We start from the raw sequence: 13,782 nt of genomic DNA, 5'->3' as shown, positions 1-13,782 counted from the left end.
GTAGGAATAAATGGTAAATTTTCAGTATGGAGAGGGGTAACTAGTGGTGTCCCCCAAGGGTCAGTCCTAGGACAATCCTTTTCAACTTCTTCATAAATGATCTGGGGAAAGGGGTAAGCAGTGAGGTGGTAAATTTGCAGATGATACCAAACTGTTTAGGATAGTCAAGACAGAAGCAGACTGTGAGGGACTCTAAGAAGATCTCACCAAACTGAATGATTGGGCAACAAAATGGCAAATGAAATTTCATGTGGATAAGTGTAAAGTAATGCCATCGGGAAAAATAACCCCAACTATTTGTACGGTATGATGGGGGGTAATTTGGCTATGGCAAATCAGGAAAGAGATCTTGGAGTTATTGTGCACAGTTCTCTGGAAACTTCCACATAGTGTGCAGCGGTGGTCAAAAAGGCAAATAAGATGCTAGGAATTATTAAGAAAGGGATAGAAAATAAGACACAGAATATCGTACTGCCCCTGTATAAAACTATGGTACGCCCACATCTTGAATACTGTGTTCAGATGTGGTCTCCTCACCTCAAAAAATATATTTTAGCCTTGGAAAGGGTTCAGAAAAGGGCAACTAAAATGATTAGGGGTTTGGAACGGGTCCCATATGAGGAAAGGTTAAAGCGACACGGACTTTTTAGTTTAGAAAAGAGGAGACTGAGGGGGGATATGATAGAGGTATATAAAATCACGAATGGTGTGGAGAGGGTGAATAAAGAAAAGTTATTTATTAGTTCCCTAAATAGAAGAACTAGAGGACACCAAATGAAATTAATGGGTAGCAGGTTTAAAACTAATAAAAGAAAGTTCTTCACACAGCTTGTAGTAAACCTGTAGAACTCCTTGCCAGAGGAGGCTGTGAAGGCTAGGACTATAACAGAGTTTAAAGAGAAGCTGGATAAATTCATGGAGGTTAGGTCCATAAAAGGCTATTAGCCAGGGGATAAGATGGTGTCCTTGGCTTCTGTTTGTCAGAGGCTGGAGAGGGATGACAGGAGACAAATCGCTTGATCACTGTCTTCGGTCCATCCTCTCTGGGGCACCTGGTGCTGGCCACTGTCGGCAGACAGGATACTGAGCTAGATGGACCTTTGGTCTGACCCAGTACGGCCGTTCTTATGTTCTTATGTTACCTGGGATGATAAGATTATTGTTTTTAGGGATGAGATGTTCCATAATGTCACTTCAAGCCCTGATGGAGAGATTATCAAAGTTGACCGACTTAATATTGGCTTTCTATGGGAGTTAGGTTAAGTGTGACTTTGAACATCTCCATGGCTGTGTCTAGACTGGCCGCTTGAATTTCCGCAAGAACACTGACGATCTCATGTAAGAAATCAGTGCTGCTTGTGGAAATACTATGCTGCTCCCGTTTGGGCAAAAGTCCTTTAGCGCAAAAGGGTCAGTGTAGACAGCTCAGATTTGTTTTGTGCAAAAAAGCCACGATCGCGAAAATGGTGATCGGGGCTTTTTTGCGCAAAAGCGTGTCTAGATTGGCACAGAGGCTTTTCCGCAAAAAGTGCTTTTGCGGAAAAGAGTCCGTGCCAATCTAGACGCTCTTTTCTGCAAATGCTTTTAACTGAAAACTTCTCCGTTAAAAGCATTTCCGGAAAATCATGCCAGTCTAGACGTAGCCCATGTGTAAAAACATTCTTAAAGCAACAGAAATACCTCCCATGAAACTATGCAGCCCCATGGGAAAATTTTCTAAAATTTGTGTTGTACTTCACACTGACTCAACGTATTTAAGCTGCATACGCAATTATACTGATACCACATGATTTAATTTAAATTGTTACTTGAAGGTCTTAGGCTTGATTATTACATGTCAAGAGGAAAATATGTGTGGGCAGCAGTGAGGCTAATCATACTAATAAAGAAGCAAAATTCAGAACAGTCTTTGTTCACATTCTGTTTCAGAATGTTTTGCTGTTTTAAAAATTGCATTTAAACTACTTCAGTCTCTGATTTTGTTTTCCAAATTTGTCTTGTCTTTGCGATCTTACTGAGATGTAATTCAAGGCATACTTTGAAGAAAATAGTGCCTTAATTCTAATGTTATGAATATAAAATGGTTACACTAGTGCAAACACTGTTTTTTTCAGTCTTGTGAAAAACACGTGTGCAGTATTTTTCAAGTGCATGGCTTCAAGTATTTTTATTTAACATTTTGAAAAAAGTGAAGCATTCAACTCTTATTACTGTAGAGCTCAATTTAATTTAATGTACAGTTAATATTAATTTATTGTATAAATTATGTTAGGCCCTTGAAAAAGAGCCCGAAAAGTGAAGAATTAAACAAGCTTAATCATACAAAAAAAAACCTAGGCATTCAGCTAAACTTTCAAGGCCATATATCCTAAACTCTATATTCCTTCTTAACGTAAACAGTTGTATCAGAAATATAGTAATGATAGCCATGAAAAGAAATTGCAGAAATAATGGGGGAATAATTACTGCTTATGTTCAGTTTGCAGCTTCCAAAGGTGTATAACTTAAGTAAATCAAAATCACTTTTTTCTGATCCAAGCACAAGCATTGTCCTTGATGGAGGATTATGTTTCAAATTTCTTTCACACCGTTTAGCATTTTTTAAGAGGAAAAGTGTTTATTTTTATCTCTTGCTGAACTTAAAGGCTTGAAGTGGTTGTGCATACATTAAATCATTACATTTTTGTTAAAAGACAACATGTGGAAAATATCAGGCCAAAACGTGACTTTCGGAAAGTACACAAAAATAGGATTACAATAGCAATTGTCTTGCAGCCTTGACTATATAGCGAGTGGTAGACAGTGCATGCTGCAGTATTTTTAGGCAACCCCTACAATTATGCAGATAAATAAATAATCGATTAATATTGTAATATGTGATTGATTATTTTACAAACATAGTTTAGGGTTCCGTATGTTTGGAAATACCATAATAAATACTGAGTCATGTCAAAGAAAGTTCCAGATGCAAGATTAAAGCTTATTATGTTGCTGTTATAGTGATGCCTAATCTGCCCCCGCCCCATGCTGTCTCCAGTGTTTTTTTTTATGATGGTATTTTCCCAGCATACTGGAAATAAATGGCATTCCCCTCGGGCGTACCGGCACCTATTGTCAGAGGAGACTTCACCGTCGTCATTGTCCTGGGACGGCTTGGTTTTGTTTTGTTTTTTGTTTTGCTCAACAACTTTCTCCTGGAGTACCAGCACCTTTTTTCTTTAAAAAAAAAAAAAAAAAAAAAAAAAAAAAAAAAGCGGCACTGGCTGCATCTATCAGATGGAGGCAGCGAAGATGGTACTTAAGAGGGCCAGTGCCTTTGTGCAGAGCTGCTTGTATGAAACGCCAAGGTGGCATTCGAAGGGCAGTGCTACATAGCTGATCCCCGACTCAGCTGTGCGGCACTGCCCTTTGAACATCGTCTCCGTGTTTCAAAGGGGCATCCCCACCTAGCTGAGCCCGGTCTCAGCTGTGTGGTGCTGACCCTTTGAAATGCTGAGGCAGTGTTTCAAAGTGGCGCTGTGGAGCCCAGGGTCAGCTGGGGACTCCCCAGCTGATCCTGGGTTTTACGGAAATGCTGCCACAGCACCCGGGATCAGCTGGGGAGTCCCCAGATGACACCGGCTCATGCAGCATTTCAAATCAGCAGTGCAGCATGGAGCCAGCAGCCGTCTCAGAGTGTCTGTTTTGCTGAGTCTTTGAAATGCACAAGAGCCCCCGCTGAGGACTCTTGTACATTTCAAAGCTGGCACTCCACATTCAGCCCAGAGTCAGCGGGATTTCCTACTGGCCCTGGGCGTGGAGTTCTGCATTCCTCCTTTGAAATGTACAAGAGCCTCAGCGGGCATTTCAAAGCAGCAATGCCACACGGAACCCAGGCTCCATGCAATGCTGCCACTTTGAAATGCCACGAAGAGCCAGATGCCGGGATCCGCACAGCATTCAAAGTGGTCAGCACTGCATGGAGCAGCTGACCTTGGGCTCGATGCAGTGCTGACACTTTTAAGTACCCTCCTTTTCTTCCCCCCCTTTTTGCTGCACCCATCTGATAGAAGCAGCAGGGGGAGCAACTAGTTGACTATCCTGTTGACTATCGGATAAGCATTTGCTTATCCGATAGTCAACTAGTCTTCTACATCCCTAGTTGGTTAACTAGAACATTCAGGCTGTAGATATTTCATTTTCCTGAGCAACATAGCTAGTTGATTTTAAGGATATTAAATATTGGTTAATTAACAAATCTAGTTGATGGAATTTCCATTGACTAGTTGATAGGCTCTTCCGCATTCCTCCTTTGAAATGCACAAGAGCCCCCCCCCGCTATTAATCGCTACTTAACATCCCTATAACCAAGCTAGCCCCTTGTGTAAACAGCAGTAGGTCTATGGAAGAATTCCTCTGTGGACTGAAGGACCACATCTTGGGAGGAGGATTAAATTACATAGATGGAAGAACCTCTCCTATTGCTGTAGTGTCTCTACACTGAAGCTGTGCAACTACATCCTTGCCACTGTAGTGTATCAAGTGTAGACTAGTCAGTCCTAAGTTAACAAAGGTCTTATCTGTATTAGGTTTTAACTGAATATCATTATGTAAATACAAACTTAATATCTTGTTCCACTGTGCAAATCTATAAGATATATGAATTTAAACAGTATTCAACTAAATAAGTTTATCTGCCTGCATGTTATGAGTTTACACCAATGTTGCTAGATTTATTTTTAGTTCCTTCAGTGAACATTTACTCATAGAGGCAAGACCAAACTCTCTTTTGTGAGAATTTCTCAACATTTTGTGATTTTTAACTACATCAGAGTAGATAAACTTGTGCAGATATTTATTAAAGGGATATTGCTGTGGGTTAAGTGTTAGTCTTACACCAGTTCTGTGCTCATTTTCTGAGTGCTTGCACTGGTTAAAAAAATACAGTTTAGATCGGGGTGGGCAAATACTGGCCTGCTAGAGTTAACTCCTGGTGGGCCCCTACTGCTATATTTACCTGCACAGCCACAGGCACTGGCAGTTACAGTTCTCGTTGTTCCCGGCCAATTGGAGCTACGGGACGTGGTGTCCCAGTCTGTGCTGCTTCTCATTGGCTGGGAACAGTGATCCATGGCCAATGTAAGCTGCAGTTGCCCGTACCTGTAGCCTTGCAGCTAAATATAGCGGCAGGGTCTGCCTGGAGCTAACTGGTGAACTACCGCTGTGTTATTGCCCACTCCTGGTATAGATAGACCCTAAGTATAATTATCAGTTCTGTTCATATGAATAGCTGTAAACATTGATCTATATTAGCCACCTTGCAGTGCTCCCATGCTCCGTAGAATATGTATTCTCATATCTTTAATGAACTCACATTCACTCCACAGCTTGTTCTTTCTGACTTCCAGGTACCCAGAATCATTATCAAGCTCCTGCACATGCCTGCCACGTTCAGCTTTTAAGAATTATATATAGGGTCATTGTTACATACTGTCACTTTTATAAATTAATTATATGAGAGAGGAGAGGATGTGGTTGGGAATTGGGTTTCAGGAGCTGGAGCACTGGGCAATGAGTAAGGTTTGGGCTGGAGAAGAAGGGTAGGGAAGATGTGTACTTTAATAAGCTTCCTCTGATTCATCAGAATAGAATTCTGCCAGACCATAGGAGGTTTGTCAGGGGACTATCTGCTTTAATTAATCTCACCATATTCATCAGAACAAAATTGTTCTCTGGTCCACTTTTCCCCTTCTGTGACTGGAAGGGGAAGGAAGATGTTAATGGTCTATCCTGCACAGGTCCATCAGACTGGAATTTCCTTCTAGTGATCTATAAGTAGTTTGTCAGAGGAAGAAGCTTCCTTCAGAATGAAGTTGCTTTTTTTTTCTAACAGATCGTGAACTTTAGGCTTCAGGTCTCATTTTCCCTTGATAGTTGTTAGTAAGAGGAAGAAGAGGGGGACTATTTGCAGCTGAAGCAGGAGAGAGGAGGGGGACTATTTGCAGCTGAAGCTGAATGTCAGTAGTGGAGTTGGCAGCTCTGTTCAAAAGGCTATTTCCCCTCTATCAAAACTAATTGCTTCTGAATTGTTAGAGAAAAAAAATCTGTTAAATCTGAAATTCTCCTCAGATTTTACACTTAAAGTTCTCCTCCATGCTGACGACAAGTATGGGGCTACCTCATCTTAAAAACTCAATATCTGTAAACTATAGCTCGTGCTTTATTTGTAACCAACATCACCTTTCAATATATTGAACATCAGAAGTCAAGAAAGCAGAAATACTTTAACCAAGTTGTATGTCCTCATCACAGTTTGTAGTTTACATCAGTGGATACTTTTGAAAAGCCCATCCAGAGATGCCTAATGTTTTTGAACAAATTGGCCTGTATTTTTTTATTTAAAAAAAATCACTAACTTCATTTATATATTGGAACTTCCAGTATGTAAAATAATACATATATAAACTTTCAATATATATTGGAAGACTAAATAACTTTGTTTGGTTAATAGTGAAAACAATTTTATTTTGAAGTGATAAAGATTTTATGCCACAAATACTAACTTTTAATAAAAATATGCTAAAAGCTTGATGCCGCAAACACTCATGTACATGCTTAATTTAAAGTACATGAGTAGTCCTACTGAAGTCATTTGAATGTATACATGTGAGTAAAATTAGGGCCTGCTTAAGTGTTAGTAGAATCAGGTCTCAGTTTGCAATATATTGTTTTTTGTTGATAGAAATTCTGTAAAATTCAAATAAGATACTTACCAACAGTGATCTATAAAAGCAGCATTTAAAATTCAGTTTTATAATAATGTTAATAACATGTACAATAGTAAACTCTTTTTCTGATTAGAAAGCTCCAATTTGATCTAAGTAGATTTTTTAAATTGCTTGATTTTAAAAAAATAGGCAAGGTGGAGCCATGTCCAGTTTGGATGCCCATTATGGGGAGAATGTTGAAAAACTGGAGAGAATTCAGAGAAGGGCCATGACTGCAGGATTAGAAAATTTGCCTTACTCAAGGAGCTCATCTGTGTATTTTGACAAAGAGAAGATTGGGGGTGACTTGATTTCAGTATGCAAGTTCCCTACATGGGGAATAAATATTTAATAATGAGCTCTTCAGTCTAGCAGAGGAAGATATAACATGATCAGTGGCTGGAAGCTGAAGCCAGACAGATCCAGACTAGAAATGAGGTTTCAATTGTTTAACATGGCAAGTAATTATTAGAATTAATTGCCAAGTGTCATGGTAGATTCTCCATCACTAGAAATTTCAAAATCAAGATTAGATTTTTTTTTTTTAAAAGTATGTTCTAGGACAGGAATGGTCAAATACTGGCTGTGGGCTGGTACTACTTTGCCAGGGTTAGCTTCTGATGGACTGTCGCTATATTTACCTGTGCCTCTGCAGGTATGAGCGATCACAGTTCCTGTTGGCTGTAGATCATCGTTCTCAACCAATAGGAGCTGTGGGAAGTGGAGATTTTTTTAAATGGATGTCCTGTTTGGCTCTTTCATATAGCAAAAAAATGTCTTGCCCATATGGTTCTGAAAACTTAGCACATTTTAACTGATTTAATTTTGTTTGCATTAGATTGCATCCCTGCTTCTCTTACTGCATATAGTTTGGCTAATGACAAGATACAGCTTCACTGAAACTATCATAAATCCTTTGGGCAGTAGTGAAATTGACAAAGATCATGTAAGGTTCATTCTGATTTTTGGGATACCAATGAGCAAGAACAGACAGACTTAAGTTGTGACATGTCACTTGTGGTCCACTTCTTTTGTCTTTTATATCAGTTAGGTATTTTGTACAGTTTTTCAAGCCATTTTATAATCAAAATGCCCATGATAGGAGTGTATGCATTAGGCATGTAAGTGACCAGTTAACTATCAGAGAGAGGCAGCAAGGGAGAGAAGCAGGCGCTGGTGCTGGAGGGAGCCAGCTTAAAAGCCGGTTTCCCCCAGCTCCAACTCCGCGGGGGGGCAGGGGAGGTAAAGGCACAGCGGGAAATGGTGCGAGTGGGGACTGAAGCAGTCTCCACTCATGCAGGTTCTGCTGCGATTCTGCTTTTGAAATGTACAAGATTTCCATCAATTATTTGATTAGTCGATAAGGGCACCTCCAGTTTTGAACTGTAGCAAGAGCCCAGGCAGGGCTCTTGTACATTTCAAAGGCTGAGGTGCCGAAGGGAGCACGAGGCCACTTCACCGCTGGCCCCGTACTCCCTGCGGTGCTTCCCCTTTCGAAGTGTAGCAAGAGCAGTGCTGAGCTCTTCCTTCAGTTCAGAGGTGGAGGTGCCCTTATTGACTAATCGAATAATTGATGGAAATCCCATCGACTATTCGATTAGTTATAAATTTATCATCCTTAGTGTGCATTTGGTTTTATATAATTAGATCACTAATAATTGAAAGCTTGTTGCAGAAAATAAATATGTATGTATGATAATTGCATTGGCGATCTATTAGTACTGTACTGGAATCACCTATTACACCATTTACCATGCTGTTCAATGTGTTTGGTCCCAATACTACAGCTATAATCATAGGATAACTTCTGTACTCTACCTTTCTGGGGCAATCGGACTTGGTACATTCCTAATTTAAATATGGAACTTTCTGCACTGCTAACTGTATTTTTTTTAATCTGAATTTCATTGTCTTTGTGGCACAGTAGCTGAAAGCAGCAGGTTGAATTCTATTAGCATGTAGTTACTTAGGTTTACAAATATATCTGCTGGTACTCTCAGAGCCAGGGTTACTATTTTCCTAAAAAGGAAATGCTATACTATTACTACTACTTGCTACACTCTCCAACCCACCTCTCTCTGGCTGCTTTCACAGCCAGAGAGTATGAGAGCTATGCTCGCCTGTCTCTGGGGGGGAGAGTGCAGGAGTGGGGGAAGGTGCAGGAACAGGCTGTGGGTAGGTGTCTGGTCAGGGAGGAGGGCTGGAGTTGTGGGATTTTGATGGAGGAGATGTGTGAGGGAACTGGTGGTGCAAGGTCTCTGCAGGGTGGTGAGTGAGTGGGCTGGGGGTGTGGGGCCTCAGTGGAGGGGGTATGTGAGGGAACTGAGGGTGCAGGGTCTTGGTAGAGGAGGTGTGTAATGGGGGTGGGAGTGCAGGATCTTGGCAGGGTGATGAGTGAGCAGGTTGGAGGGGGTAGGGTCTCAGCTGGGCAGTGAGTGAGGGAGCTGAGGGTGCAGGGTCTCAGCAGAGGCACTGAGATGCGGTGTCTTGGCAGGGTGCTGAGTGAGTGGGTTGGGGCCACATTGGCGCTCCAACCTGCCCCCCAAGCCGAAACCTTCACTCAGCCGTACCAAGCAGCGGGAAGAGCCTCCTTGGAGTGCATTCCTGTGCTGCTGTTCCCCCAGATGTAGAGGGGGAAAGGAAGTGGCAGCACTCGGCGAGCTTTCTCTCCCCTCCTCCCCCCTGCAGGAAGCCAGCTTTGGCACCTGCCATATGGGCTCTGCCCTGCCTCTTCAGCCACCCCTCAGGCCTGTCTACACAGACTCATGAGGAGGTCATGTAGCCAAATGGGTGTTGCAGGACTGCAGTTGGGGGGGAGGGCTCTGAGGGGATATCTGCAGTCCTGCTGCCCCGACCTTGGTAGCAGGAGGTAGCAAGCGGGATTGACAGGATCCTGCCCCTCCTCTTCCTCCCTGGGATGGGCTTCGTTCCTCCTTTTGGGCTTTTTTTGTTTTGTTTTTTCTTTGCACATGTTAAGTTCCAAATTTATTCACCCCCCCCCCCCCCCCCCCCCCCGCAGGAGCAGTGGAAGCTATGCATTCTTGGCATTCCAGGGCTATAACTCTGCTTGGTGGCAGCTCCATCCCCACATATGTGAGAGTTAGCAGGATCGATGCCTGCATCCTCCAAGTGGCCACTCTTTCCCTCCTCTCTTCCCTTTTCTCACGCACACCCTCTTATATCACCCATTTCTGCCTGGGCTTCCTGTAGGGTGAACAGAGGGTGAAGGAGGAGGCTTGGCCAGCAAGCTGGGCAGGTGTGTGTGTCTTCCTCCTGTGTGCCCTGGGCAGGGCACTGGCAAGTTTATACTTAGCCTCTCTTGTACCTTCACCCACCCTTGCGGGCTGCAGTGGGTTCCCCTTCCCATTTACAAGCTTCCCTCCCTGCTGAAGCTTCCTGCCTCCACCTCCCTAAACTCCTTCAAACTTTCTCTTCCGCAGCAGGGACATGATTAGTTGGTGGGGGCAGTACCTCTGGACACAGAGTGACATGATGATGTCATTCTGTTGTCCCACTGGGAGGGAGGGAGGGAGGGAGGGAGGGAGGGAGGGAGAGGGAGAGAGCAATTTAAAAAACCATCTGACAGCTTTAATCAAGGTTTGAACAAAGACCTGAACTTGCTAGGCCACTACATTAAATATCCTAATGACATCGAAAGCTAAGTACTGGGCGCTTACAGCCCACTCTGTTACCCTCATTTAGCATGGACACTGTAATTGACAAAATGCAGGACAATGTAGCACTTTAAAGACTAACAAGATGGTTTATTAGATGATGAGCTTTCGTGGGCCAGACCCACTTCCTCAGATCAAATAGTGGAAGAAAGTAGTCACAACCATATATACCAAATGGTTTATATATATATGGTTGTGACTACTTTCTTCCACTATTTGATCTGAGGAAGTGGGTCTGGCCCACGAAAGCTCATCATCTAATAAACCATCTTGTTAGTCTTTAAAGTGCTACATTGTCCTGCATTTTGCTTCAACTACCCCAGACTAACACGGCTACATTTCTATCACTGTAATTGACAAGACTTTTTTTTCCCTTCTCTTTACCTCCACATCCCCTCATTTTCTGCTATTTATTTGTACATCTGAAGAAGTGGGTTGTGCCCACGAAAGCTCTTGATAGCATCTACAATTTTTGTTAGTCTCTAAGGTGCTACAGGACTATTCATAGTTTTTTAAGTGTTTTACTAAACACATTTATCATGGTATTTAAGACAGCAGGTTACCTTATTTGACATATTGTTACTGTATAATGCTTCATTAATTAAATACACCAGGATTTGCAGAATTTAATCACAAACTGGGTGTCTGAAAATGTTTTATAATAGGATATTTAAAATATACTTTGAAGATTTTATGACTGAAATGATACTCATTTGTGATGTTCAATGTCATACAGTCAGTAAGTAATCGACTTATGTTTTTTCATGAACATATGCTATTTACATTGCTTCACTTTCTTTAAATAGTTAAAGTCCCTCGTAATTTTCGCTTGTTGGAAGAACTTGAAGAAGGTCAAAAAGGAGTAGGCGATGGTACAGTAAGCTGGGGCCTTGAAGATGATGAAGATATGACACTTACAAGGTGGACAGGCATGATTATTGGACCACCAAGGGTCAGTACAGTAGGTTAAAACTTCTTTTTTTTATGTTTGTAGGCAGTATAAAATCCTGTATTAAGATTACATTTTAGAGAAGCATTTAACTTAAAAACACTTACAAAGAAAAATGGGTAGTTGCAATAATAGTTTAGTTTATAACTGTACTGTTACAGTCTGTCTGCAGTTTATAACTAATCATAGCTTGATTTACTAACTTGAGATAAATATGAGAAGCTACATTCTAGTATACTCATATGTGTACCAGCAAGCCTATAGTCAGTGTTGTGGAATTACCCACATGAATTAAAATCTGTAGAAAGGCTAGAAAGAATTGCATAGGAACATTGTACAGGCTTAAGTTTCACATGGTGTAGGCACATACTTATGTGTTCAGCAAAGCTTGTGTGTATCCACATCTTTATAGTTACTTTTATGTCTATTGAGTAATCTGTGCAGTGGGGGTGGTGCTTTGAGGCTACTGCTGCCTGGAATAGAGGCACAAGTTAAAGCTGCATTTCCATCATTACTATGCTGCTATGTCCTGTAATAGCAAAATAATTTTGTACAGGGACTGTTATTGGAGTGTTCTGCACCTTTTTACCACGTGAGATTATATTTCTCATACATGCCTTGTCAAGTTAGTTCTGCAGTAAAACAGTATCTATAGTATGAGAAATACAGAACGTAAGAGAAAAGATAAATAATATCAAGCAGCTTTGATGATAAGAGTACAAAACATATTTGAACGTAAATAGGGACTTTAAAAATGTGCCGATACTCAAAGTAGCATTGTGATTTCTTTTATTAAAGTTAGCCTTGAGTGATATAGCACTGCTACCGTTTATTGTGCAGTAAGTCCCCCCTGCCATAAGTCTAACAGAAGATCATATTAACAGTTAGGGTATAATGGTGGTACTCTTCCACACTCCACCAGCACTCCAAACTCAGCCTACTTGGGAAACCAGTTGCAGTTGAATTACCAGTTGCAGTAGATTGTGCAGAGGTTCAGAATATCATCATGTGTTCTGCTGGGCTCCTGAGCTTTGGATACATCAGGAGGCAAGGGGAGATAATGTATAGACACTATCGTTTTATGCCTTGGACCTTAGTTTCCATAGTTTTATGATGTCAGAAGCTATGTAACCCCCACCCTCAATCTCATGGTTATAGAGAAAAGCATTTAAAATGTAACCTGTTAACTAGGGATCTTAGCGTGTATTTTAATAGTCATGTAACCACATGAAATTGTAGCGGTTGCATGACAATAAGATAGTCCCCGGAGGTGGGGCTGGCAGCCCGTTCACTCCCAACCCCGTTCTTGGGGAGCCCCCTGGTACCCCGTGCTGCTGCCTCTGTATTAGAGGTGGCAGCATGGGGTGGCAGGCTGGAGTTGGTCCATGAGGGTAGTCAGTTTAAAAAACAGCTTCCCAAGCAGACTAGCTCCCACCTGCTGCGCTGCTGCCTTTGACGCAGCCCCTGTCTGCAAGGATCCGTGGTGGGTTTGAGCTCCCCATGGACAGAGCAGCAGCCCCTGTCTGTGGGGAGCTTGGACGCCACATGGACAGAAGCTGCTGCCAAGGCGCAACCTCTGTGCAGCGAACCTGGGCCACCACGGACAGAGGCTGCTTCTCATAGAGGCAGCAGCACAGGGGAAAGGGCAGGTGGTACCACAGAGCTGGTGGTGATGGTAACTGGATTTTAAGCTGACTACCCCTCCCTCTCAGCACCGACTCCTGTTTGCCCCTCATCCCCCTGCTGCAACGGTGGGGGGGAGGGGGGGACAGGCGGGTTTGTGGAGCCGCCACACTCATGGAGCCTGCTTGAAAGCTGGCTCTCTGTGTGTATCAGCTCCCACCTGCCTCCCTATCAGAGGCAGCAGTGCAGGGGTGGGAGGGAGCAGGCAGATCTGATGTTTGTGGGTCTGATGCTTAAAAGCCAGATCCTCAGGGCACTGGCTTCTGCTACCCCTGCCTCCCCTGCTGCCTCTGATAGAGGCAGCAAGGGGTGAGGGAGTGTGTGTGTAGTCAGCAAGATTAACTGATAAGCCTGGGTTTATCAGATCAACGTGTAGACAGCTACACAATTACATCCCTACTGTTAACTGACACCGTAGTATCTGCCAGGATCTGCAGACAGTTTCAGCAATCGGAGAAACAGCAGCCACCAGAGCAGTACTTGCTGGATCCATGTTGCTTACCAGAGCAGTCTAGACACACTTTGCCCTGAGGAGGTGGGCTGGTCTGGTCATAGCAGGAGTTTATACCCCATTCAGCTCTGTAGGATTGGCTTCCCTTGGTGGTACTCAGTAGTCCCTGTTCTAATATGCTTTGATCAATATTGAAATTGTTTGTAGCATAGACATTTCCATTATCATCATTGGGCATCTAATTTTAAACCCTTAAAAATCAAATGATGTACTGATTAT

The 13,782-nt window shown here is 42.6% G+C and overlaps 1 protein-coding gene across 2 annotated transcripts in view; it reads left to right on the top strand.

Annotated features, from left to right (window-relative positions):
* The window catches only part of UBE2V2 (ubiquitin conjugating enzyme E2 V2), a 45,133-nt gene that overhangs the window by 8,606 nt on the left and 22,745 nt on the right, over positions 1–13,782 (top strand). Inside the window, exon 2 of one of the 2 annotated variants that reach the window (XM_006112165.4) lies at positions 11,227–11,372. In XM_006112165.4, coding sequence (XP_006112227.1) covers positions 11,227–11,372 — 146 coding nt within the window. Of the gene's footprint in view, positions 1–11,226; positions 11,382–13,782 lie in introns of both variants that reach the window. The other variant, XM_006112164.4, reaches the window with a different exon arrangement.

The sequence above is a fragment of the Pelodiscus sinensis genome, chromosome 2 (genome assembly GCF_049634645.1).
Source record: "Pelodiscus sinensis isolate JC-2024 chromosome 2, ASM4963464v1, whole genome shotgun sequence".
NCBI classification, from domain to species: Eukaryota; Metazoa; Chordata; order Testudines; family Trionychidae; genus Pelodiscus; species Pelodiscus sinensis.
This window is presented reverse-complemented; position numbering and strand designations above follow the sequence as displayed.